The sequence below is a fragment of the Triticum aestivum genome, chromosome 7A, assembly GCF_018294505.1.
Source record: "Triticum aestivum cultivar Chinese Spring chromosome 7A, IWGSC CS RefSeq v2.1, whole genome shotgun sequence".
Taxonomy (NCBI): Eukaryota; Viridiplantae; Streptophyta; class Magnoliopsida; order Poales; family Poaceae; genus Triticum; species Triticum aestivum.
The window spans coordinates 313,735,309-313,761,885 of record NC_057812.1 but is presented as its reverse complement, the minus strand read 5'-3'; the positions used below and the strand labels follow the sequence as shown (position 1 = coordinate 313,761,885).

Genomic DNA, 26,577 nt, shown 5'->3' with positions numbered 1-26,577 from the left:
TCCTCACCATCACCTATTCGCTTAATTAGACCAGTCCGGAGAATGTCCCTTCCCTCGCATATGGAGTGCCATATCTTGGACGGGTGTGATCCTACCTCGGCCAACAAAATATCAGAGGAAGGGTAATACACAGATTTTAGTATGCGTGCACTGAGCGAGTCCGGGTCCTGAAGTAACCTCCATGCCTGCTTCGCCAGAAGGGCAAGGTTGAAAATCTCCATGTCTCGGAAGCCGAGCCCCCCTTTATACTTAGGCATGCACATTGTATCCCACGCGACCCATGATGTCTTCATTTCTCCTCCTTTGCTACCCCACCAAAACTTCCTTATCATCATTGCAATATGCTGGCATAAGCCCTGTGGCAACTTGAATAAGGCCATAGAATAAGTTGGTAACACCTGCACTACCGACTTGATAAGCACCTCCTTACCACTGCCCGTGAGACACTTTTCCATCCGTCCTTGCACATGCTTCCAGACTCTATCCTTAAGATAGGCGAAAACTCCATTATTGGTGCGCCCCACATCTGATGGAAGACCCAAATATCTCTCACAGAGAGATTCCTTATGAACATTCAGGACACCTTTTACCATGTTCCTACAAGTGTTCGGGCAGCCTTTCCCAAAATAAATGGAAGACTTATCATGATTTATACGCTGACCCGATGCTTGACAGTAATCATTTAGAATGTTGTTTAGTTTTGCCGCATGCTCCTCCGTTGCCCTACTGAACAACAAACAATCATCAGCAAAAAAGAGGTGATTAACATTTGGTGCCGTGGGTGCAATCTTGATGCCCTCAAAAGTCCCCTCTTCTCTAGCCTTCTTGAGCATGCATGACAGCCCCTCTACTGCCAATAAAAATAGATACGGGGAAGTGGGATCCCCTTGTCTGATTCCACGAGTAGGGGCAAAATTTTGGCTGCTCCCCCCAGTAAATAGCAAAGAGAAAGTAACTGAGGTCACCCCTCTCATAACCTGGTCAACAAAAGAGTTACAGAAACCAAGTTTCCTCATGATGGCCTCCAAATACGCCCATTCTACTCGGTCGTATGCCTTCATCATGTCCAATTTCAACGTGAAATGGCTGTTCCTTTTGCTTCTACTCTTCTTCATAAAATGAAGACACTCATAAGCTGTAATAACATTATCAGTAATCAAGCGACCCGGCACAAAGGCCGACTGTTCTTCAGAGATTATTTTCGGGAGGATCTGCTTCAGACGGTTAGCAAGTACTTTGGAAGCGATTTTATAAATCACATTGCACAAGCTTATAGGCCGGAACTAAGACAGTAATGTAGGGTTTTGTACCTTAGGGATAATCACAATGAACGTCCTATTGATCTCCTCTGGGGAGTCCTCTCCCTTCAACACTCGAATTACAATCTTTGTCACCTCTTGACCATATAAATGCCAATACTTCTGGAAAAAATGCGCCGGAAACCCATCTGGGCCCGGTGCCTTCGTCGGGAACATCTGAAAAAGTGCACTCTTCACCTCACCCTCGGTGATTGCTTTAGATAAATTCTCGTTCATATCATCTGTAACTTTACAAGGAACATGTGAGAGGACCTCATCCATGCCAATGACCCCTTCTGATGCATACAAGTTTTCATAAAACTCCACAGCCATATGTTCAAGTTCTGCTAGGTCGTCACAAACAGTTCCATTTGGTCTCGTCAGACGTTGTATTCAATTTTTCTTTTGGCGACTAGAAGCTTTCTGGTGAAGAAAATTTGTGTTCTGGTCACCCTCGAGTAGCCACTGAATACGTGCATGTTGACGCCACATAACTTCTTCCCTGAGCCTTAGTTCTATCATTCTCTGTTCAACTTTTATTTCCTCGTGTGAGGCACTTATTCTGGACGGATCCTCCCGCAACACTACCAACTGCTTGCGCGGTTTACGTAGTTCCTCACGCACTACTCCAAAGATGTCCGTGCCCCAGCCCATCAAGGCCGACGCCAAGTTTTGTAGCTTCTCCTTTAACTGCACCACTGTGGATGCTTGTGTGCTGCTCCATGCTACCTCCACCAGTGCCTGGAATCCCGCATGGTGCTCCCACATCAACTCATAGCGGAAAGGTTTAGACTTTCCTATACGCTGATTATGTGCCTCCATATTATTAAGCAGCAAAATAGGGGAGTGGTCTGACTTTACAGCATGAAGATGGCGAACCGAGGTGAGCGGAAAGATGGAACTCCATTCCGACGTCGCTAGGGCTCGGTCCAGCCTTACTCTGCAGTAGGCGTCGTTCTGTATCTTTCGTTCAAACGTCCAGTCCAGGCCACTGTATCCCAAGTCAGTTAGCTGACAAACATCCACTGCATCTCTGAAAGCATTGATCTGTCCCATATCCCTCTCATTGGGTCCAAACTGCTCCTCCCGGCGTAGAACTTCATTAAAATCGCCGATGCACAGCCATGGTAGATCACTATCCACCTTCAGAAAGCGCATCATGTCCCATGTTTTATACCGCATACTTCTATTAGCCTCACCGTACCAGCATGTCAATCTCCATGTGTCTTTCCCTCTTTCTTTCACCTCCATGTCTATATGGTACTTTGAAAACTTCCTTAACTCAAGCTCCACAGGTCTCTTCCAGTATATGCAGAGACCCCCACTCCTTCCTGAACTTCCAACTCCGTAAGCACTCTCGTAGCCCAACGTTCCTGCCAATCCCTCCACGCGAGACTTTGCGATTTGTGTTTCCACCACGCAGAGGATCGCCGGTGCACTCTCCCGCGCAAGATCGCAGAGTTCATGAACTGTCGCGGGGTCGCCTAACCCACGATAGTTCCAACATAAAATCGACATTAGGCCCGGTGGTCCTCCTCGAGGGAGGCCGCCGATGTTGCCAAGTATTTTTCTGAAAACTTCTTTGCTGCCGATTTGCTAGCTTGAGCCTCTGCCGGAGGGATACCCCTGCCCACTCGATTGAGGCATCGCCACGTTGCCGATCTGATCTCCTCTGAAGGAAAAACCGATGCGATCTCACCCAACAGAACTCCCCTTCGCGGCGGCGGCCAAGGTCGGGCGGACAGGCAGACTGTCCCTGTAATATAAACCATGGTAAGTTGCCAGGTGGGCCTTTTGTAGTCGGTTAAACTTTCCTGGTGGGCCTTTTGTAGTCGGTTCGTTTCGGTCGACCCGTGTGTCTTCGTTGCGTTAACACCCCGAAGAGCCCGCACCCACCCTTCTCTCTTCTCACGCTCGCCTAGGTTTCTCTCCCTCCTCTGGCTGCGTCCGCCTCCCGTTGGTCGTCGACTACGCTTCTCCGACTCCCATCAACCCCTCCTCCTCCTCGCCGTCCATACTAGCGACTGGAGTTGGGGTGGTACAAGCGGCGGTGTCTGGTGTCGTGGAGGGATGCGTCTACATCCAGCAAATCCTCCCCTATCCTCCCCTACGGCCCTGCTGCCATGGATGCGTCACTGATTCATAATGGGTGTGCCTTTTGTGCCACGAATCTGACTCGTGGTGAGCTCCACCGGTCGTCGTCGCATTCCGGTAACCTAACGAACCCCTCACCCCCGGGTTCTTGCACTCTCAATTGATTCTTTCATGTGCATTTAGAGATTGGGAACTTTTTATTTTTGTTATGTTATAGATTTATATTCCAGTTAACTAAAAAGTTATGAATTATTTTTTAGTGTTAAATATGTAGTTGTATATTGTCAGCAACCTTGCAAGCGAAGACACGCAGGAGAGCGCTGTAGCAGATCAAGACGTTGCCGGCAACAGGAAGCCAGATGCTGAACCCACGTTACGGCCCAAGTCTTCGCGGCCCAAGAACCTTCCCCAGTGGCTTGCAGGCCTGAACTGGGCCCGTTGATCGGGTGTAACGTTAAATAGGCGTCTCTCTCCCTCGAGAGGGGGTTGGCTAGGATTTGGACGGCTGAGGCCGATGACTTGTAACGGATAGAGGTGTGTGAGGTTGGGTGGCTTCCTCTACCGAATTCAAATTACTAGCTCGATTCGTACCAAATCCATGGGAGCGTGAGTGGTTTCAGCGAGTAGCTCACATCTGGTATCAGAGCCTCCGTCCTAGAGCTTCCAATCCACCCCCACTGCACGCGCTACAGCGATCGATGGCGACACCAGGCGATGGAGGAACTCAGCCCCGAGAGTCGTGCCGTCTACGAGCTGCTTCGTCATGAGTTTGCCGACGACCTGGATCGGGAGCTGAAGACGCAAGGTGAGACGCTCCTCCAGTCCATGAGCAAAATTATCAATGCGAACAACACCACCCTCGACAAGCTCATGATCGCTCTCGACCTGGAGCAATTGAGGACGGATCTGTACAAGCACGAGGAAGCTGAGCCGGATCCGAAGGTCGACTCCGGCCAAGGTTCGCGCGGTGCTGGGCGAGGTCATGGATGCATGACCAACGCCCTTGGCTTCGACAACGAAAACCGGGGGAAGGCACATAATGTTTATGTACCTCCTCCGGTCAGAGGTGTGCATGATTCTCTACAGTCCCCCTGAATTTTTTCTCCCCGTGAATTTCAGTCTGTGGATGCTTTTGATCATTCATCCTTTTCTTCTCAACTGGAAATGCCCAAATTCGATGGCTCCAATCCCCGTCTCTGGCAAAATCGATGTGAGGACCAGTTCCGTCTATGGAGTACACCACAGCACCGATGGATTTCTCTGGCAACAGCTCAGTTTGAAGGCACGGCAGCCAGATGGTTGGAGTCTGTTCAGCGACGCATGCCAAATTCTTCCTGGACTGAATTTTGTAATGCCTTGCAGAGCAGGTTTGGTCGCAACCAGCATCAGACGCTCCTCAGAAAATTGTTCCGCATCGCTCAGGACAGCACTGTGGAGGATTATGTTGAACGTTTTGCAGAGCTCTATGATCAGTTAACAGCATATGAGGATGCTCCAAACTCTCTCCATTATACTACCAGGTTCCTGGATGGGTTGAAACCCGGAGTTCGGATAGCTGTTGCATTACAGAAACCCAAGGACCTTGATGCAGCTTATGAACTGGCATTACTGCATGAGGAATTGGGGGAAACTGTCAGCAATTCATCAGGTTCAGTGTCTAGGAGAAGTACTACTGTTCCTTCTTATGGCAACAGCAAGGGCAGACCACCAGAGGAGAAGGACACTGCTAAAAGTACTCCAACTGATGACAAATGGTTAGCACTATGAAACTACAGGAAATCTAAAGGTTTGCGTTTCGTGTGTGGGGAGAAGTGGGCAAAGGATCATGTATGTAAGTCTACAGTTCAGTTGCATTTTGTGCAAGAGATGATTGAACAAATGCAGTCCAGTTACAGTGAGGAATCTGAATTTGATAATGATCAACAGTCAATTTCCTCTGTCCACACTATCAAGTTGTCTGCAACAGCTATGGGCAAGGAACCAGAGGCACCAGTACTGCAACTAGAAGTTGTACTACAAGGCCAAGCACTGCAATTCCTAGTAGATTCTGGGAGTACACATTCCTTCTTGGACGCCAAGTATTCTTATATTCAGGGTGTTTCTCCTATCAAACCTATCACAGTTACTGTTGCAGGTGGAACAACAATTCAGTGTCTGCATCAGATAACTGACCGTAACTGGCAATGCAATGGTCATGGGTTTTCCTCTGATTTCAGATTATTGCAATTGCAAACCTATGATGGAATACTGGGATTGGATTGGCTTGCACAGCATAGTCCAATGTATGTTGATTGGGTAGAAAAGTGGATGTCATTTACTAAGGAGGGCCAAACTATTACTTTGCAAGGAATTTCTTCTGAAGAACATAGTTATACTTGTGTAGCTCTTTCTGCTATCCAGATGGGTGAACCAGATCAAATACCTCCAGAGATGCAATTGCTTGTTGAGGCATTTGCTGATGTTTTTGCTACTCCAACTGAGCTTCCTCCCAAAAGGCCTTGTGATCATAAAATTCCTCTTATTCCAAGGGCAAGGCCTATATCCATGAGACCTTATAGAATTGTGCCACAACTCAAGGATGAACTAGACAAACAAATTAAAGAAATGCTCAAGGCTGGGATAATCAGGCCTAGCAACAGTCCATTTTCCTCTCCAATACTACTAGTTAAGAAAAAAGGTGGAGAGTGGAGGTTGGTGATTGATTACAGAATGTTAAATGCCATCACTCTCAAGGGCAAGTTTCCCCTGCCAGTTATTGATGAATTGCTGGATGAGTTGTCAGGAGCTGCTTGGTTTACTAAACTGGATTTAAGAGCAGGTTATCATCAAATCCGACTAGCCCCAGGAGAGGAATACAAAACTGCTTTCCAAACCCATGATGGTCATTATGAATTCACTGTGTTGGCCATGGGGCTTGCTGGAGGACCTGGCACTTTCCAGGGGGCTATGAATACTACACTCACTCCTACTAACAGGAAAACCACTCTCTGTTTCTTTGATGATATAATGGTTTTCAGCAAAACATATGCAGAGCACTTGAAACATGTCAGAGAGGTACTCTGTCTTTTGAGAGCTGATCAGTGGAAGGTTAAACTCACTAAATGTGCTTTTGCCCAACAACAGATCAATTATCTGGGTCACACCATTAGTGCTGAGGGAGTTTCAACAGATCCTAGCAAGGTAGAAACAGTACAGAACTGGCCTACTCCCAGCAATGTCAAGGAGGTCAGAGGATTCTTAGGGCTCAGTGGATATTACAGGAAGTTCATCAAACAGTATGGCATTATTAGCAGGCCCCTGACAGATCTGTTAAAGAAGGGGGTTCCTTTTTTGTGGACTTCTGTTACTGATCTAGCTTTCAATACACTCAAGCAAGCCCTAGTGGAAGCACCGGTCCTAGCATTGCCACAATTTGATAAACCTTTTGTGATTGAAACAGATGCGTGTGACACTGGAATAGGAGCTGTTTTAATGCAAGAGGGACATCCACTGGCTTATGTAAGCAAAGCTCTTGGCCCTAAAAACAGAGCACTGTCAGTATATGAGAAGGAGTATATGGCTATCCTATTAGCTGTGGAACAATGGAGGTCTTATCTTCAAATGCAGCAGTTTACTATTAAAACTGATCAAAGAAGTCTGATACACTTGCAGAATTAGAAGTTACACACTATCTGGCAACAGAAAGCTCTCACAAAACTAATGGGAATGAACTATCAAATTGTTTACAAGAAGGGAGTTGACAACACTGCAGCTGATGCACTTTCTAGGAAACCACACCCTCAAGTTTTCCACATATCCAGAGCTCAACCAGTGTGGCTGGAGGAAATTGTTAACAGTTATGCTCATGATGATAAGATTACTGAAATTTTGCAGCAACTGTCTGTGGACCCAGCTGCTAAACCTAACTATCAGCTTGTGCATGGTCTTTTGAGGTATAAAGGTTGTATTTGGATTGGTAACAACCTAGAGCTGCAGCATAAGATCTTTTCTGCATTTCATGACAGTCCTGTCGGAGGACATTCAGGGTTTCCAGTAACTTACAACAGAATCCACTCCCTGTTTCGTTGGGCTGGCATCAAAGCTTTCATCAAAAACAAAGTGCAATCCTATGTGGTTTGTCAACAAGCTAAGGCTGAACGAGTACATTATCCAGGCCTTCTTTCTCCATTGCCTGTTCCTAAACGAGCCTGGGAAACTGTTACTATGGACTTCATCACTGGGTTGCCAATTTCCTGCCAGTTTGATTGCATTCTGTTGGTTATTGACAAATTCACCAAATATGGTCATTTCATGGCTCTGTGACACCCATTTACTGCTCAAAAAGTTGCAGAGATTTTCCTGGATAATGTTTGCAAGTTACATGGTATGCCTGAACTCATTGTATCTGACAGGGATCCTGTTTTTACCAGCAACTTCTGGCAGACTCTTATTAACAGAACTGACACTCATTTGAATATGAGCTCGGCTTATCATCCGGCTACTGATGGACAAACTGAGCGAGTTAACCAGCAGGTGGAGTGCTATTTGCGGAGTTTCATCAGTTCTCACCCTACTAAATGGAGCAAATGGCTGTCGCTCTGTGAGTTTTGGTACAATACCAATTGGCATTCTGCTGTGGGGAAATCACCATTTGAAGTTTTGTATGGACAACCTCCCAGGTATTTTGGTATTTCTCCATCAGACACAATTCCTCCTTTGGACATTCAACAATGGTTGCAAGATCGACAGGTTGTAGTTGAGTCTGTCAGACAACACTTGCTACGAGCTCAACAGAGAATGAAGCAATTGGCAGATAAACACAAAACTGAGAGAACTTTTGATGTGGGCGAGCTGGTTTTCCTTAAGTTGCAGCCTTATGTCCAGTCTTCAGTGGTGCACCGAGCAAATCATAAGTTAGCTTACAAATACTATGGTCCTTACAAGATAGTGGGCAGAATTGGAGAAGTGGCTTACAAGCTAGAACTTCCGGAGGGCAGCAGGATACACCCAGTTTTTCATATCTCACAGCTGAAGAAAGTGGTTGCACCGACCTGTCCTATATCCAGCACATTACCCTCTGTTAACTCTCATTTGCAGATTCCTATCAGTGTGCTCGAGAGGCGTGTGCGACAGAAGGGCAAGCGCACCGTCGCACAAGGGTTGATCCTGTGAAGCGATTCTACTCCTGAAGCTGCGACATGGGAGGACCTGGAATCACTCAAGCAACAATTCCCCCATGCTCCGCCTTGGGGTCAAGCCGTTTCTCAACGGAGGGGGAATGTCAGCAACCCTGCAAGCGTCGACACTGAAGACACGCAGGAGAGCGCTGTAGCAGATCAAGACGTTGCCGACAACAAGAAGCCAGATGCTGAACCCACGTTACGGCCCAAGTCTTCGTGGCCCAAGAACCTTCCCCAGTGGCTTGCAGGCCCGAACTGGGCCCGTTGATCGGGTGTAACGTTAAATAGGCGTCTCTCTCCCTCGAGAGGGGGTTGGCTAGGAATTGGACGGCTGAGGCCGATGACTTGTAACGGATAGAGGTGTTGGTAGTTGGGTGGCTTCCTCTACCGAATTCAAATTACTAGCTCGATTTTTCGTACCAAATCAATGGGAGCGTGAGTGGTTCCGGCGAGTAGCTCACATATATCCAATGGGTGTTTGCTACTTGGAAAGAGTGAGACTGTTCAAAGATGAATAGATCACATCTGTTCCGTATGCTGATGTATAATGATTTTTGGAATCAGGGGAAACACTTCCCTCCAGTCTTCAGAAATTAAAGCAAATGATATGATGTATACTATCGTATTTGTTTAGCTAATGAAAATACTAGTTGAAAAGGATTGTTGCCCTGGTTGTTCAGTTTACCACTCTTGTGATATAAGAGCTATGTTTTGATAATAAGTATAGTACTTTTTTGGGGTTTATACACCCTCGAAACACTAAGCAAGTGATAACGCGAATACAGTAAGCAAAATGCTGCTTAGTTAGAAGAGAGTATTTTCTATCTTTGTTTGATATTGGTAGCTATTATTTCCTTTCAGCTAACCTGATGGTGCTTTTGACTACCTTATGTGCTTTTAAATAATTTGTTGTTTTCCTACAGGCAAGGGATTCCCAGGAGGATAGAGGAGCATACATGCTATTTCCATGCAGCATGTATCAGATCGGTACTAGGTTTCTGACCTCTAGCCACAACAAAGTACATTATGTAAACTGTTCATCTACCTAAATATGTACTTTCAGTTACCTACTGTGCTTCGGCGATTTATTGTTTCTTGACAGTGAATGGGTTCAGAACTTCAGATGCTTATTATGGAATGCCCAAGTATGAGATTCAGGCATGTGATTTCTGGCCCCAACAACTTACAATGCTACATTCTTTTAAATATCAATAAAATGAACATCACCTTTTCTTTCCGAAAGAGTATTATTGTAGCATCAATTGCTTTACTGTGGTTAAACTTTTTATCGATTAAGCTATTCATCGGGAACTTCATAGAGGTTGTTCCCTGCTCTAGGCCAGTGGACATATAAAGTTTCTGTTCTGTTGTTTCTTGAGAGGTCATAATTTTTGTAGTCGTGAGTATCATTCAGGCCTTAATACAACACGACCGTGAGACGCGGCACGAAGGGCTTGCCAGCCAAGAGGAGTGACGGCCGTTGGCAGCAACTGCTACTGTGGGCAAGGGAAGATTCATTCCAAGGTGGGGCACATGGCGTGCCGATGGAGTGCTAGCCGAGCTATGACGCTGGTTCAACATGGTCATTCAATTCTCGCTTCCTCTCCAAATGCACGAGCGCCCTCGCCACTTGCCCATGCGGATGTTGTGGAAGCCCCCAACCAGCATTAGGTACTGGCTATGCAACTCTCTGTATCTGGATCGTGGAGTTGTGCCTGTTGCCGCGCCGTCCTGGTCAAGCAGTGTGAACCAAATTGAAATCACATCTGCAGGATGGAGCCGAGGGCGGCGACGAGCTTGACTATTGAGGATGATGGAGTCTGAATCAACTAGCTCCGTGCTGATGATGTTGGTATTAGGTCTTTGTGCCACGTGAGGTCGCATAGGGGGTGCCAGTCTGGGGGACTCGACATGCTTGCCGGTAACTTGGTGCGTAAAGTAGATGCGATTTTAAAGAGATGGTGCCCCATCGTGTTTGGCTCAAGGCGGTGGTAATTGACTCCCAGTACAAACAATGCAAACTAATTCATGTGCAGAGTTGGCCAGTCAGATGCTTGCTTATATGTTGATTTCTACTTCGAACCGATGGCTTGGTTTGGTTTGAGAAAGTGGGTTCGGCCCAAGGGTATGAAATTGTTTGGTTTGGAGATGCTTGCCTATATGTAGATTTCTACTTTGACTCGATGGCTTGGTTCGGCTTGAGAAAGTGGGTTCGACCCAGGGTTATGGGACTGTTTGGTTTGGCTGGTGTATATTGGATTGTTTGGTTGGTGTCAGTTTAAGAGTTTATATTGTAGCTATATTGGACTGGGTTTATAGTTTTATTAGTTCTGCATGACGGTTCAATTTGTTTATTTCTTCAGAAAATTTGTTTTATATCGAGCGATGAATCTTGAGTTCTTTGATTTTGAAGATCCAAAATACTGTTAGTTCTTTGTTAAAATTATTTGTAATTTGCTGAATCCAGATAGACACATATTGCAAAAAAATTTCAGTTTTGCTTCGAGGGTATGAATATTTGATGATGGTCTGATTTCTTTGTCATGTGAATTTTAATGCATCGGTGTTGAAGTTTACATTGGTTGTGTATAGTTGCTGTAACTCACACTCACCAATTGTTTATGGATTTCTCTCCACATTGTATTCCCATGGAGATGTTAAAACAAGATGACGCTGCTTTGTAAGATAATTAACTGACAATTACACATGAACAAGCCAACCAACCATAATAAATTGCACACAAAACAAACATTGTAGACTTAATTCGCAACTGAAAAACGGCGCGGCAAGGCGTGCATCACATTCTAGTTCATGATTTATACTCACACGAATTCCACGTGCATCGGTTGTGACATGTGTTGAACGAAATATAAAGTCGAATCTCAGGAATGCTCACACAGAACGATCTTACCCATGTTGCCCAGCAGTCTCACAATTAAATAAGACACAAAGTAACACTGTATAACTACATATGTTTAAAAAAACTTTATCAAGTAAAATGTCTGGGGTACAAAAATTGAAATGGATTTAGATGACTGCTTTCTGAAATAACATTTGCAAGGACAGGATGGAAAATGCATATCACTTTGCATGTTACAACTTACAACTGACAGAGGCCACAAAGGCACACTAGCAAGCGCTAGCAGGAAAGACAGTATAATGGAACATAATTTAGCCCGATCTCATCTCATAATTCAAAGATACAGGTGAGGGTGAAACTATGGTGAACCAACTACAATGTACATCAAACATTACCGTCTAAATTCATTGCTCTTATTACAGAATGGCGCTAATCAATGGTACATAAGGCAAAGAGATGGATGGAAACACACAAAGACACTTAAAACTACTCCGTATGTGTTAGGCATAGAATATCACAACCATGGTCATCTAAATGACAGAAAAAGGCGAAAGAATAGTTCGCTTTGCGCTAAAAGAAAAAAGAAAAAAAGAAATCGATTCGAAAAAAACTGACAGAAAAATACTGACAATGGAGGTATCATATCGAATACAGATATCACACCATCTATATGACCTTCTTCAAGAATTGTACCTTCTCAAACTCTGGGGTGGCATAACTCTTGTCCACCTCCCATGCATGATGAGCCATCATGTTGAATGACGATTTCACCGCCTTCTGGTCAGAGACCTGCCTTGAGAAAGGTATCCGAACAGCGAAGATGCCTTCCTCGGAATGAACGTGCAAGTCAAAACCAAGTCTGTCTACCCAAATCATCTTTACATCCAATGCCTATTACCACACATGGGACACAGTTAATTCTACTATAGCAACAGTTCAAAAGCTTCCTAGTAGTTGCATATGGTATCTTATAGGAATATAAAATGAGGTCTTCTAAAAAAATGAAATCAGAAATTTCCTGCACGGCTAAATTTCTGTTTCTTCTAAAAAAGAAAAAAAAAAGATGCTCAATTTATATCCATCTTCAATTTCTTAACTCATATGTCTGATGCACAAGTTAGTTGTGCCTTTTTGCTTTGAAGTGCAAGAAGCTGAATATAAATAACTCTACAGCTCTATGTTAACTTCCAAGGAAACAAAATATGTGTTTCCATTAGGCTTTCTTTTTCCCAAGAATTGAGAAACAAACCAAGGATTAACAGAATAAGTTGAATACTACCTGAAAATCTGATTCGGCATAAATATTGTATATCCTATGAACATCTTCAGCATGTTCACTGTTCATTTCCTCAACAACGCTTTCAGCAAAGTTTCGAAGCGGATCTGGTTCTGCATCACTGTATTCTGACGGGACTACCCACACACGGCCCTGGATAGAAAAAGTATGCAACATCACCATCTTGATCATTAGCAAATTCCTAGTGCCAAATTGCACTGGCAAAATCCAAGTACAGAAAAATTTCAGAGAATTAATCATTGATGCAAAATGAAAACTACAATGTACTAAGGTATTGTAGACTCTTCAACATGTATCTATGAGCAGAAAAAAATATGAAGTGAAACACAAATCAGTAAATTCATAACATGCTAAAGATGGATCTTAAATATATGATACTAAAGGCAATTAGCAAAATAGAAGGCAGTTGAGAAACCATTTTGGTAACCATATAATATTCAGTTAGCATCATTGTTATGTGCGGAACCATATGGTCGGTGGGCCCCAGCCCTGGCCGCACCACCCCCTGGTCCAGCCGAAAGTGACTAGGATTCTTGTACTGCTACAAGTTATTACGATCAGATTCGTATTAGGTACAGACTCCAGAAGAACCTGTTTCAGAGACCAGATTGTATTTCCTTCGAGTCAGCTTGTCAGCCAAGCTATTCCTCCTATATGTTAGTGCTTCTCCCGAGATTAATAAATCATCAGAATTCAGACTATTACTATCTATTAGGCTGAGTAATTAGAGTTTGTTCCATCTGGTATCAGAGTCAACTACGACAGCGGACGATGACAAAGTCGAAGGTGGCAACACCAACCTCATGCTCAAGGAGCTAACGACCCAGATGAAGGAGGTGGTGGCGCAACGGACCACTGATCAGGCCTTCATGGAGGGCCTCGTCCAGCACCTTGACGCCCTGGAGCAACGACCAGCACTCCACCACCTTCTGCCCTGGTCGACCCTCGAGCATTGGCGCTCAGCTTCACTGACCCACACGCGGTGTTTCACCTGGCAGCTAGCGACTCCTCCGCCTCCTCCGCTCCGGCCCATGCCACCACCACCCCCACCCTCGTGAAAACAGGATCTAATCCACGCCTTCCCCCACCATCGTCACTACCGCGCTTTCCAGCCTCCCAGTTCTTTCCACAGCAAACTGGCCCTCCACCACCCCATCACCAACCCCTTGTTTACCCTCCGTTCAACCCAGCTTTCCACCACGCATCTCTTCCACCGCTGCCCTACCAACAGCCACCCACCAACCCTAATCACCCACTTCCTCAAACACTACATACCCAGCCTACAAATGCAATCTCACAATACCACGTCAATTGCCCCCCTCCCATACCAGCACCAAGGTGCTGGCTCCGGCTCGTTGTCCCAAGCTTCCACAAGCTCGACTTTCCAACTTACCGTGGTTCCGTCGATCCACTCGGCTGGCTTCATAGGTGTGAGCAATTCTTCTGGGGTCAGCGCACGGAGGAGGCTGACAAGGTGTGGACAGCGGCATACCACCTTGTCGACAATGCTCAGTCCTGGTATCTCCAGTTTGAGCGCGATCACGGAATTCCCTCCTGGCAGCACTTCAAAGAGGCGTGACACCTTCAGTTTGGGCAGTGGCAGTCTGTACACACCAACCCCTGGGCGAGTTGGCTCGGCTTCCGCACCTCCACCATTGCCGACTACGCCAGCAGATTTATAGCGCTGCTGCACAGGACCAGCTAGCCCTTAAGCTCAGTGCAGCAACGTTTCTTGTACACACCCGGGCTCCCCGAGAGCCTCAAAGTCAATGTCAAGCTTCAGCAGCCGATGGACCTCCACACGGCAGTCTCCCTCTCTAAGGCATATGAACAATGCCATCCATTCCCAGCACCAATGCCGTGTGGAGGCCGACCTCGCTGCCTGCTGCTCTTCCTGCACCACAGGCCGTTCCTGCTGCAGCTGCTGCCCCTACACTAGCTCCTTGCGCTACACGTTGCCTCACACCCACCGAGATGGCAGAACAACGCCGCCAAGGCCTCTGCTACAACTGCGACGTGCAGTACGTCCTGGGTCACCGGTGTACACGCTTGTTCCTCATCAAACTCGACGACTTTGCGCCTGGGGATGCACCTCTAGAGGATGAACCAAAGACACCACTTCATCCATTTGTGGTGGAAAGTGAGGATGTTATATGTCACTGAAATTTTTATCGAATACGCATAGTGCGTATCATTTCATTGATAAGGAGAAGAGTTTACAGGCGCTTGGTCGAGCCACACACTCGTGGCTAGACTTGCGCGAAGTTACGGTTACAAGGCGGTTACAAGGTTCGTTCAAGGTGGTTCAAAGATGAAAACACGTAGTCCCTTTGCACCAGCCGTGGCCCACATTGCGGCTTCGGCCAGGGCAGCTCGGGAAGCTTCAGTAACTGATGGGCGGGTGTCGTCAAAGGTGCAAGCATTCCTATGCTTCCAGAGGGTCCGGGCCACGATGATCCCAAGGGAGGCAGTGCCTTTGCGAAGGGAAGCTGGAGCAGATAACGTGGATGCCTGCCACCAGCCGAAGAAGGATTCGTGACCTTGCAGCATGTTAGCGATACATAAGCATTAGGTCTTTGTGGTTGTTTGACACATTTTTCACTCCTGTAAAAACTATACCAATTCTAGAAGTGGTCGACCACACACTCTCCACCCTCATCCGAGTGCTCATCAAAAGGAATATTAGAGAGTGAGAAGATTGCCTACCGATTGCCGAGTTTGCCTACAACCTGCAAGACACTCAACAACATTCAAGTCTCCGTTCGAGGTTGTCTATGGGTTCAACCCACTTTCACCCTTGGACATCTTATCGGTACCTCGCCAAGAGCTCACCAATATGAATGCAAGTGCCCGCGCCGAGTTCATGAAGATAATGCACAATGACACAAGACTCACCATTGAGCGAAAAGTTCAACGCCATGCCGACAAGGTCAACTTCACCAAGAAGCCTACGGTGTTCATTACCGATGACCTCGTGTGGGTGAACCTTCACAAAGATCACTTCTCGAAAGAGTGCAAGTTCAAGTTACTTCCATGAGCCGACGGTAGCGTTAACGCATACAAGATTTACACTCGGTGAGCGACACCTTCAACTTCACCGACCTTGCGCCTTTTCATGGTGATTAGGATCTTGATCCAAGGACAGATCTTCCCCAAGGGGGAGATGATGCCGAGCATCCCATGGACATCACCATTAACCCATCATCAACCCCACAAACTCCAAGTGGACCGATGACATGAGCTCGCCCATGAGCCATTGAAACCAAGGTGACTTCATTACTCTCTGAGCTCCCCATGCATTCATCTGAGACATTGCTACTACCTCAATCCAAGATCTGGTGCATGCTCAAGTACCAAGGAACCACCCATGAAGAAGCAAGGGAAGAAGTTTGAGCCGTGGAGAAGGGAGAAGAAGGGGAGGAAGAGTTGCCACATACAGGCAATCGAACAATCCGGAAGAATCATCCTGGAAAGTCCAGTCACAGTTAGAGAATCGCAAGAGAGACCGGCCAACTGTCAAGCTCTCGCGCCCTGGATATCCGAGAGCAAAAACTCAAAGCCTGACAGAGGCCGAACTGTCAGGGCTTGACGTCGGACTGTCTGGCCACTTCAGTCCCGGACTGTTCAGCCACCGAGTTTGCCCAGTTCGCTGACGCCCGCGCCATCTAGGAGAAAGGCACACATTAAGGCCCGGACTATCCGGGCTAATTTCAATTGGACTGTCCAGCCAACTGCCTACAAGCAGGAATCTGGCTGAATGACAATGTATCTCTCCTCCCCACCTACCCCTTCGTCTGTAGACTAAATAAACCGTACCTTAGGCCAGATCTAGGGTTAGCAAAGTATAAACTAAGAACTTGAGAGAGCTTAGTTATTCCAAAAAACACTGAGAGCTTTGGTCGATCTATCTCCTCTAGTAGGTGTCGTGGGTGTAAGTCTAACAGTCTACGTCTGAGCCCAGCTACGACGCAGTTGTTACACACAGATTTACGAGTTCAAGCCCCTCATGGTGGAGGTAATAGCCCTACGCCTCGGTGCTCAGGAGCTGATTGATTAGAGTGTATAGATTAGAAAGATTGCGAACCCTTGCTATGGAGTTGGGGGGGAGGCTTATATAGAGTGCGCCTTCGCCCCATGAATGCTGCCATTACCAAGGGTTTAAGGGGGGAGTTTAAGGACAGTCGTCACTGGTAACAGGTGCATTAACTACACTTGATGAGGGTGAACACACGTCCTGACCGTTGTAATTCCGAGGAGTCTCCTGGACTTCTTTGTCCGAGTGCCGACGGGTTCGGTCGAGTGGAATGCTTCCGTCCGAGTGAACGTTCTGACTGACGTGCATCTGAATGCTATCCTGGCCCTGGGGCCCAATATAAGGTGTATGGTGTCCTAGGGTAGGGTCTGTAGGTCTGGACCGTTACCCTACCCTTAGTACATGACCCCATCATTAGCCCCCGAATCTATCGGGGTTAGGAGGGTTAAGTCGGAGTGAATTCCCAGGTGAGCCGAGTGCTATGGAAGCGCTCAAGGACTCTTGCTGGTCATTCGACGGTCTCGACCTTGCACGACGCCTCGACGGATTCTGGATCACGTGGCGTCCGAGTGAGGGCTCCGCTCTGAGCCGAGCCGATTGAGGGGTATCACCGCCCGAGTGAAATGAGCCTTCGTGCGTCGGGCGGCTGGCCAGGCCCGAGCGTTTTTGGAAGGGCTTTAAATGACAAGCAATTGGATTGTCGGATCCCGGATTTCGCGGGATTCAAAACTGGGAATGTGTGCGCGCGCTAACAGTTGCGACGCGGTGAGTGGGGGAAGTGGGGCGTGATGCCTCGATTATCGCCCCGCTTTTCGCCACGTATCGCAGGATCTCCACCAGCGAGATTCGAGGAGATCCACGGGCCCAGAAGCCAACGATGAGGATCAGCGGGCAGAGGAACCGATGCTATAAGAGGGCCCCCACGTCAGGTGGGAGGGCACGAGATCCCCTTTCTCCTCTCGCCCCCAGTCCTCCCGTCTCCTCTTCTCCACTCTGTGCGAGCCCGCTCGGCACCGGAGTGCTACGCGGCGATGGCGAAGGACAAGACGGCGAAACTAGAGAAGGGGAAGAAGACGTCGAGCTCCAAGGTCGCGCCTCCGACGGGCTGCGTCTAGGGTGATTGGCTCCCGCCGACCACCACGGCGAAAGATCTCGGTGGACTCGTCATCAACGGATTGCTGCCGGAGGGGAGTTGGAGGCTGCCGGAAGGGAGTTGGAGGCTGCCGGAGGAGGGAGAGATCAAGCTTGCACCGCGGCCAGGGGAGCGCGTGCTCCTCGTCACCCACGTGGAGCCAGGTTTCTCTATGCCACCCCACCCTTTCTTCCGTGGTTTCTTGAATTACTACGGTGCTCAACTCCACCACCTTCCTCCGAACACCATAGCTTACCTTGCCGCATTCGTTTTCATGTGTGAAAACTTCCTGGGTTGCCAGCCGCATTGGGGGTTGTTTAAGCACATCTTCACATGTCGCTCTCAGTCGGTGAAAAAGGCTTCTCCTGATGGAGAGAGAACCCACGTGACCCAACTGTGTGGTGGATTAGGGATCCGGATGAGGGGTAGGAGCGCTTTCCCGACGATGACCTTTCCTGATTCGGTCAGAGGTTGGCAGTCGACGTGGTTCTACTGCAATGATATCCCTTGCACCGGCTCGTCAACTGGTCTTCTCCCTTATATGACCGAGAGGGTCAATCTTCCTTCATCACTGACGATGGACAAGTAAAGACGAATGTGGGGATCCTGGTGACCGCTTTAGTCGGGCTGATTCAGGGCGGAGTGACGGACCTGGATCTGCTGGAGGTTTTCCTCTGACGACGGATTCAGCCTTTGCAGGAACGGGCTCACCCCATGTGGTTGCATAAGGGTCCCAACAATCCAACTCGAGTAGACTCGAAGCACGTGGACGAGAAGGTCGTGGAAGGGTGGCTCATGAGCCTCACCGGCACTCGCGACAACCCTTAGTGGTCAAGGCGGATCCCGCTATACGACAACGAGCACCGGCCAACGAAGGTAAGCTTGTATTTTCGACTGAATCATTTCTGCATAAGATATCCGAGTGACTTCGACTGATCTGACTATTTGCGTTTCTCGTGCCTCGCAGGAGTTCCAACAAGTGTTTTCGCCCGTGCCGAATGGAGACCACATTATTGGGAATGTGGAGAGTGACCATGGCAATGTTGATAGTGAAGAGTACATCGAGGAGGACGACAATACGGAAGAGGGGGCGAGGCCGAGTCTTACCCGTCTGCTGAGGAGCGCATAGAACGCCGCACCAAGAAGTCCCACGATCCGAGTGGGCGCCAGACCAATGACGCGGCTCCGAGTGCAAGGAATCCAAAGCGCACTCGGACAGCGACGCCGGAGCCAGCAGAGAAGACTGCCAAGCAGCCCAAGGTCGTAACCCCCAAACCTCGGAAGGCCGTGGCCCTGCCTAGAATCAAGGTGATTGTGCCCATCACGTTGACGTAAGTATTGCACTTTCCTCTTTCGCTTCAAGGAACTCCATTGATTCTTCTTGACCGAGTGAATCTAACCAGACCTGCAACTTCAATGTCGTTGATGCAGGTCGACGAGGAACACGTCGAGGCTGAGTCCGGGGATGTGGCCACTTCCCAGAAAGGTTCAGACTGTTTCCTTTTGTTTTGCTTTCGATCCGGCTGAATTGTGAACTCTGGCTGATGATGTCGAGTGAACGCAGCGCCCGCAGAGATCATCCTTGTTGGGGACGACGACAAAGAGCCGCCACAGAAGAGCGCCAAGAAAGGGAGCAAGATGTCGACCGACTCAAGGACCGCTGCTCGGAAGACGCCACTGTGCCAAGTGCCTCAAGCTCTGCCCGAGTCCAGTGCGACCGCGCCACAAAGGACGAGTGGCTCTTCCCATGCTGGTACTGATCCCATTGCGGCCGCACCAACTGCCCCAGCTCCGGCGCATGTCCCTCCCGCCAGCTTGTTCAGCTTGCATAGAGTGCCGGAGGACCAGACAGGGGCTAGCAAGGAGGCAATGATCCAAGCGGAGCTGATGACCCAGTGCCTGAAGGAGGTGTACGATGCCAACAAGGTAAGAGGGTGCTTGAGGATCTGGTACAGGTCTGGCTTGTTCCTTCCAGGAGTGTTGATCTTCGAGCACTCGGAGTACCTTTTACCGTCGACTGACTCATTTTTTTGTACTCCAGAGAACTTGCGAGCTCGGAGCTCATTATGTGTCACTGGAGAAGGAGGAGAACCAACTCCGACTGGATCTGAAGCCCATGCGCAGGCGGAGGTGCGGACCATGAGAGGTAAGTTTCAGCAACCGAGTGTCTTATTTTCATTTTCTTCCTTTCTTTGAACCGGGTGATTTCACTCGAGCAGATGTGCGTAGTGAAAACCATCGAATCCAACTGCGACTCAGGAACTGCATTTCTTTAGAAACTATGAAGCAGGCCCTTGTCGACAAGGACAACGATCTGGTGGGAGCACAGAAGGTGGCGAGAGAGAAAACCAAGGCTGCCAAAGAGAAGTTGGCCGCAATCGAGAAGCTTGAGGAGGAGAACAAATCGCTGAAGACTGCTGCTGAGGAGGCGAAGAAGGAGATCACCGAGCTCAAAAAGCGACAAGCCGAGTGGGATGGCAAGTTCAAGACTCAAGCGAGTGCTTTCGAGCAGGAGAAGAAGACTTTGAGCGAGAAGATCGCCCAGCTTACCCAAAAAAGGGACTCTCTAGAGAAGTACATACAGGATTCTACCGAGGAGATGCGCGCCAAGCTTGAAGGTATTTTATATCGTCCGGGTGAACTTTGTTTGTTTCCGAGTGAACCTTGTTTGCACATGCTGACCTTTGTCATATTTTTGTTTGGCAGAATACTGCCGTGACGTCGAGTTGGAGACTGAGAGGATTGAGAGGGATCTGGATCCCACCAGGTCACTTGTCAAGGACAAGACAACCCTGGGCATTCTTCGACTGGAAGCTCATCTCGATGACGCCTTGGGGTACATCATTCGTCTGCGGGGCGCGGTGGGAAGGATCGACAAGGAGCTGTGGGTAGAGGAGACACTCCATAGTGACTTGGAGGCGATGATGGCTCGCCTTAACGAGCCCCCCCCCCCCCCCCGCATCCACTGCAAAGACGTGAATGAAGAGAGGTTGAAGTCTCTCAAGGTCGCCAACACGAAGAAGCTCAAGTTTGAAGACTTCATGGAGACATTCATCAAGGCCGTCACTCGAATTGTTGATGGCATCGATCTGGACACCTTTGTTGAGCCCGCCAGTCCCTCAGACGCGTGGGAAAACTTTAAACTTTAACCATTTGCCTCGGTATGCCAAGTGAATTTGTATCCGCTTAAACTCTTTCTGGTCTTGGGCCCGGGTACTTCCATTTGCTTTTGAACTACTGGAGTTATTCGAATGCTTTTCCTTTAATGTCTTTGACTTAGGCGAAAGCTGGTTCACATCTAAGCCCTCGGGTGAGAGGGAAGCCTTCACTCGAAGTGTTTGTTTTAACTTAGGCGAAAGCTGATTCGCAGCTAAGCCTCCGAGTGAGAGGGAAGTTCATCACTCGGAACGGTTGTTTTAACTTAGGCGAAAGCTGGTTCGTAGCTAAGCTCCCGAGTGAGAGGGAAGTTCGTCACTCAGAGTGGTTTCTAACTTAGGTGAAAGCTGGTTCGCAGCTAAGCCTCCGAGTGAGAGGAAAGTTCGTCACTTTGAGTGGTTGCTAAATTAGGCAAAAGCTGGTTCACAGCTAAACCTTTGAGTGAGAGGAAAGTTCGTCACTCGAAATGATTTTTAACTTAGGCGAAAGCTGGTTCGCAGCTAAGCCCCCGAGTGAGAGGGAAGTTCGTCACTCGAAGTGGTTTTTAACTTAGGCGAAAACTGGTTCGCAGCTAAGCCCTCTCACTCGGGGGATTTAGCTGAGAACCAGCTTTCACCCAAGTTAAAAAACTACTCCGAGTGACGAACTCCCCTCTCACTCAGGGGCTTTAGCCGAGAACTAGCTTTCGCCCAAGTTTAAAAACCACTCCGAGTGAGAGGGAAGTTCGTCACTCGGAGTAGTTTTTTAACTTAGGCAAAAGCTGGTTCGCGGCTAAGCCCCCGAGTGAGAGGGAATTTCGTCACTCGAAGTAGTTTCTCAACTTAGGCAAAATTGGTTCGCAACTAAGCTGACGAGTGTTCACCCACAAGGGCTTTGGGCTCAAGTGTGTAAAGGTGAACTCAATGAAGTACTGGAAAAGACATGCTTTTATTTATCAAATATCACTTTAGTGCTTTTATTACATCTTAACATGTCGACGTCAAGTATAAAACCACCGAAGCAGGTCGGCATTCCAAGCGCGGGGCTCATCTATATTCTTCAGGAGGTTGTAGAGCCTGTACGCTCCGTTATGCAGAACCTTTGAAATGATAAAAGGGCCTTCCTACGTGGGAGCAAGTTTATGAGGCCTCTGCTGATCCACTCGGAGCACAAGATCACCTTCCTGAAAGGCCCGACCCCCGGCCCCTGATGTGTCTATCATGGAAGCGCCGCAGGTCCTGTTGATATGTGGCCGAGCGGATGAGGCCATCTCTCTTCCCTCTTCCAGGAGGTCGACGCCGTCCTGGCATGCCAGCTCCGACTCGGCCTCAGAGTATAATTCCACTCGGGTTGAATTGTGGAGCAGATCACTCGGCAGGACAGACTCTGCTCCATACACCATGAAAAAGGGAGCGTGATTGGTAGACCGATTAGGGGTCGTCCTCGGCCCCAAAGAACAGACGGCAATTCGGTGACCCAGGCTCCAGCAGCGTGCTCCAAATCACGCATGAGGTGTGGTTTTAACCCTTGGAGGACCAAACCATTTGCTCTTTCGGCTTGTCCATTCGACTGCGGGTGTACCACAGAGGCATAATCGACCCGAGTGCCTTGAGTGCTGCAGAATGTCCTGAACTCTTCCGAGTCAAAGTTTGAGCGATAATCGATGATGATGTTGTGGGGGACGCCATATCTGAAGACTTGATCGTCGTCCGAGAGTCTAGCTTCTTGATGGGTTTCGCCTCCATCCACTTGATAAACTTATCGACAACGACCAACAAGTGAGTGAATCCACTCGCACCTGCCCTGAGAGGGCCGACCATGTCAAGTCCCCAAACTGCAAATGGCCAGACGAGTGGAATGGTCTTCAATGCAGATGCTGGCTCGTGTGATAAGTTTGCATAGAACAGACAGCCGGTGCAGCGTTGGACTATCTCTTGGGCAGCCTCGTTGGCACGTGGCCAGTAGAAACCCGCTCGGTAATCTTTAGCCACGATCGTCCAAGAGGACACGTGGTGTCTGCAAGTTCCCGAGTAGATCTCCTCGAGGATCAATTGGCCTTCCTCTGGGGAGATGCAGCGCTAAGTCACGCCGGTGACGCTCTTTCTGAACAGTTGGTCGCCCATCACAGTGAAGGCCTTGGATCTACGAACAGTTTGACGTGCTTTGACCTCGTCCTCTGGAAGCTCCTGCCTAAGCAGGTACGCAATATAAGGTATTGTCCAATCGGGCGTGATCGCCAGAATCTTCATGACCAAGTCTATAACTGCTGGGATCTCAACTTCAGTCGAATCGGAGGGTTCGACTACTTGCGGGGGCTCTTTGGTGAAAGGATCTTCTTTCACTGTCGGGGAATGAAGGTGCTCAAGGAACACGTTGTTGGGTACTGGTTTCCGAGTGGAACCGATCTTTGCCAGGTCATCGCCTGCTTGGTTCTTAGCTTGAGGGATGTGGTGAAGCTCTAGACCCTCGAATTTCTTCTCCAACTTTCTCACTGCGTTGCAATATCCCGTCATGGCAGGGCTTCTGATGTCCCATTCCTTGAACTGATCTTTGCCAGGTCATCAGCTGCTTGGTTCTTAGCTCGAGGGATGTGGTGACGCTCTAGACCCTCGAATTTCTTCTCCAACTTTCTCACTGTGTTGCAATATCCCGTCATGGCAGGGCTTCTGATGTCCCATTCCTTCATCACTTGATTCACAACGAGATCCAAGTCACCGTAGACCATCAGGCGACGGATGCCGAGTGTAATGGCCATATGTAATCCATAGAGGAGCGCTTCGTACTCAGCCTCATTGTTGGAGGGAATCAAAGTGGATCTGCAAAGCATAGCTGAGCCGATTGCCTTCTGGAGACACCAGGACTACCCGAGCGCCCGAACCATTCAACATCTTGGAGCCATCAAAGAACATGGTCCAGTGTTCAGAATGACCTTGAGTCGGCTGTTGTTGCTCTGTCCATTCGGCCAGGAAATCTGCTAATGCTTGGGACTTGATCGCCTCTTTTGCTTTGAATTTGATGTCTAGGGGCAAGAGCTCAATAGCCCACTTCGCCACTCGACCAGTCGCATCCCGGTTGTTCATAATCTCAAAAACAGGGCATCGCTAACGACTGATACTGTGTGTTCTTGAAAGTAATGAGCTACCTTCTTCGCAGTCAGGTAAATACCACATACGAGCTTTTGGTAATGAGGATATCTCTGCTTGGACGAAGTCAGAACTTCAGAAATTTAGTAGACTGGACGTTGAACTTTGTAAGCCTTGCCCTCTTCTTCCCGCTCCACGGTGAGGACGGTGCTAACAACTTGGCATGTGGCCGCAATTAGGGCTGGAAAAAAAGCTCGAAGCTCGCGAGCTAAATGAGTAGCTCGTGACTCGGCTCGAATCGACTCGAACTCGAACAATAACGAGTCGAGTCGAGCTTTAGTTTAAGATCTTTTATAGACCGAGTTAAACGAGCCGATCTCACGAGTACTCGTGAAACTCGTTAGGCTCGGTGAAAAAATAAACATTTTTAGGGGTAGTAGAAAACAACCACTAAACACCTTGCGTCCCAACACAAGGCCCATTCACTCACCCCAGGAGACTCACAGGTGCATGACCATATATGTACATGTTAAATTTCCCAAGTAATGTTTTTATCGTATTTGTAAGGTTTTATGTTCATATCTTTAACGAGCTTAACAAGTTAAACGAGCTAGCAACGACCTTTCATACGAGTCGACGCTTTTTTGTCAGTGGAGATTTCCAATAGGCGGCCCCAGACCCTACTAGAGGGACGAGAGTGCTCTCACGATGACTTGCTCCCGCCGTTCTTGTTTTTGAACCGGCATCGCCCTCCTTGGGGACGACAAACTCCCAATCATTATGTTCAGTGTAGGCTTGGCTACCTTGGGGCGAGTCCCTTGCGGACCATACTTGGAGGATGATGGCTCTTTAGTGAGCATCTCCAGCATGAGGTCCTCCCCCATTGGAGCGGCATAGGTTGGCGCGCCTGAGTATGGCGGGGGCACGGCCATGTGCAGTCCCAATAGGGCTAGAACCATGGGGATCCAGAGGGTACCAAAGCCATCTAAGAGACAAAGTTGGCTTGGAACGGTGGTCCTCTAATCGGACCAGATTCCGTTGGTGACACAGGGTTCGTCCTGCTATTGCGACGGTGGAGTCATGGTGGATGCTGCCCGAGGTTCATCGGAGAGGACTGTCCGGGATGCAGACCGATATTTGCCACGCCGGTTTGGAGGGGCTCGACCAAAGCTCAAATGGAGTCGATGTTGACATTCTCTACATTGACGAGTGCCCCCAAGTTGGCAATGGAGCAAGGATAACACGTGGTGTTGCGAGCAGGTGGGGTCCTTCAACTTTGTCGTGAAGGCCTTTCCCTTGAGAGATACTTCAGCCTCATTTGAGGCTCGTTTCATCGGAGCAGTCTAGCTTGGCTGGTTAGGGTAACTTCACACACGATAAGGATTCCCCACAGTCGGCGTTAATGTTGTTGTTCAAGAAACAACTTTCGAGAGGGGGTATCCTTAGTACCGTGGTTAGTGATGAGTAGGCAGGGGTGTGTGCGGACCATAGTTAAAAAAGCGGACCGATGATCGAACCATTAAGGCCTTCGATTCAGGTTTTTGCTGGTCAGACCGCCGGTTCACCGATTCGTTTGCTAGTTTTCTACAATCGAATACTATATTTAGAGTAATAATATATGCTATATAGAATTTAAATAGGGCAAATGGCAATGGTTTCCTTTGTTATACAACAAATAAGCGCAACTAAGGTGGTTATCAGATCAAGGATAGGCCACAGCCAACGACCTTGGATTGAATCCCACTACTCCCAACAGTATTTTTCTGATTTTCTCTCTACACAGGTTCGACTGCCCGATTTATTAGCTAGTTTCACACAAAAAACGTCTGGGTTTCTCATACTAAAGCTCCAAAAAGAATATAAGCCTGGAAATTTCTAGCTAGGCAGTTTTTAATGTTAGTGAGCAAAGGAGCGAAAAAAAGTGCAAAAAAGAGAGCAAAAAAAGTGCGACAAAGAATAAAGATTCATAATGAGCCAACACAAAATGGGATGGAATAGACAATACAATGACCATGGTACATGGATATGTTTTTTTTATGCTGTAGTGATCTAAACGCTCTTATATTTCTTTACAGAGGGAGTACTTAGCAACAAAAGGCATGTTAGTACAATCATGTACATCTTACTACTGAACTGGTTTACCAAAATGTGTTCCATATACATGATAAACTTGCTATCTCTTTGTTCTTCCCTTGATTATGTGTCGCATCGTGATTTTGTTAGTGTTCTAGGCTCGCATCTCTAGTACGGTCTAGCCTAGGACCAGCACAATAACCTTTTTGCTACCATACTTAAGTCTTCCAAGCACATATATCTACTTCATGCATTTGACAGCACCTGGCAATCACTCTACTCAAGCTTTGAGAGTTTTGACTACAGCGGTTGCTAATCATCACCTGCTGCTTGGTAAGAACTGGTAAGAATTTATGGTTAGCTTGACGGATTTGTGACTTTCCACAACACCACATCCTATTAGTAGTCAGTAA

The 26,577-nt window shown here is 48.0% G+C and overlaps 1 protein-coding gene and 2 long non-coding RNA genes across 3 annotated transcripts in view; 2 read left to right on the top strand and 1 right to left on the bottom strand.

The window, feature by feature from the left end:
- Window positions 1-3,173: 3,173 nt before the first annotated feature.
- On the top strand, window positions 3,174-11,006 carry LOC123154791 (uncharacterized). Its single transcript, XR_006477059.1, has 3 exons — window positions 3,174-3,509; window positions 9,475-10,222; window positions 10,324-11,006. It is a non-coding gene; the product is annotated as an uncharacterized lncRNA (long non-coding RNA).
- A 707-nt stretch (window positions 11,007-11,713) lies between these two features.
- LOC123154095 (glutamyl-tRNA reductase-binding protein, chloroplastic) overlaps window positions 11,714-26,577 on the bottom strand; it is a 49,745-nt gene continuing 34,881 nt past the window's right edge. The window contains exons 4-5 of the mRNA XM_044572888.1: window positions 12,691-12,840; window positions 11,714-12,302 (exon numbers count right to left, since the gene is read on the bottom strand). Coding sequence (XP_044428823.1) covers window positions 12,078-12,302; window positions 12,691-12,840 — 375 coding nt within the window. The 3' untranslated portion in view covers window positions 11,714-12,077. The remainder of the gene's footprint in view (window positions 12,303-12,690; window positions 12,841-26,577) is intronic.
- Window positions 19,576-20,419, top strand: LOC123154096 (uncharacterized). The gene is made up of 3 exons (XR_006476669.1): window positions 19,576-19,799; window positions 19,915-20,019; window positions 20,150-20,419. It is a non-coding gene; the product is annotated as an uncharacterized lncRNA (long non-coding RNA).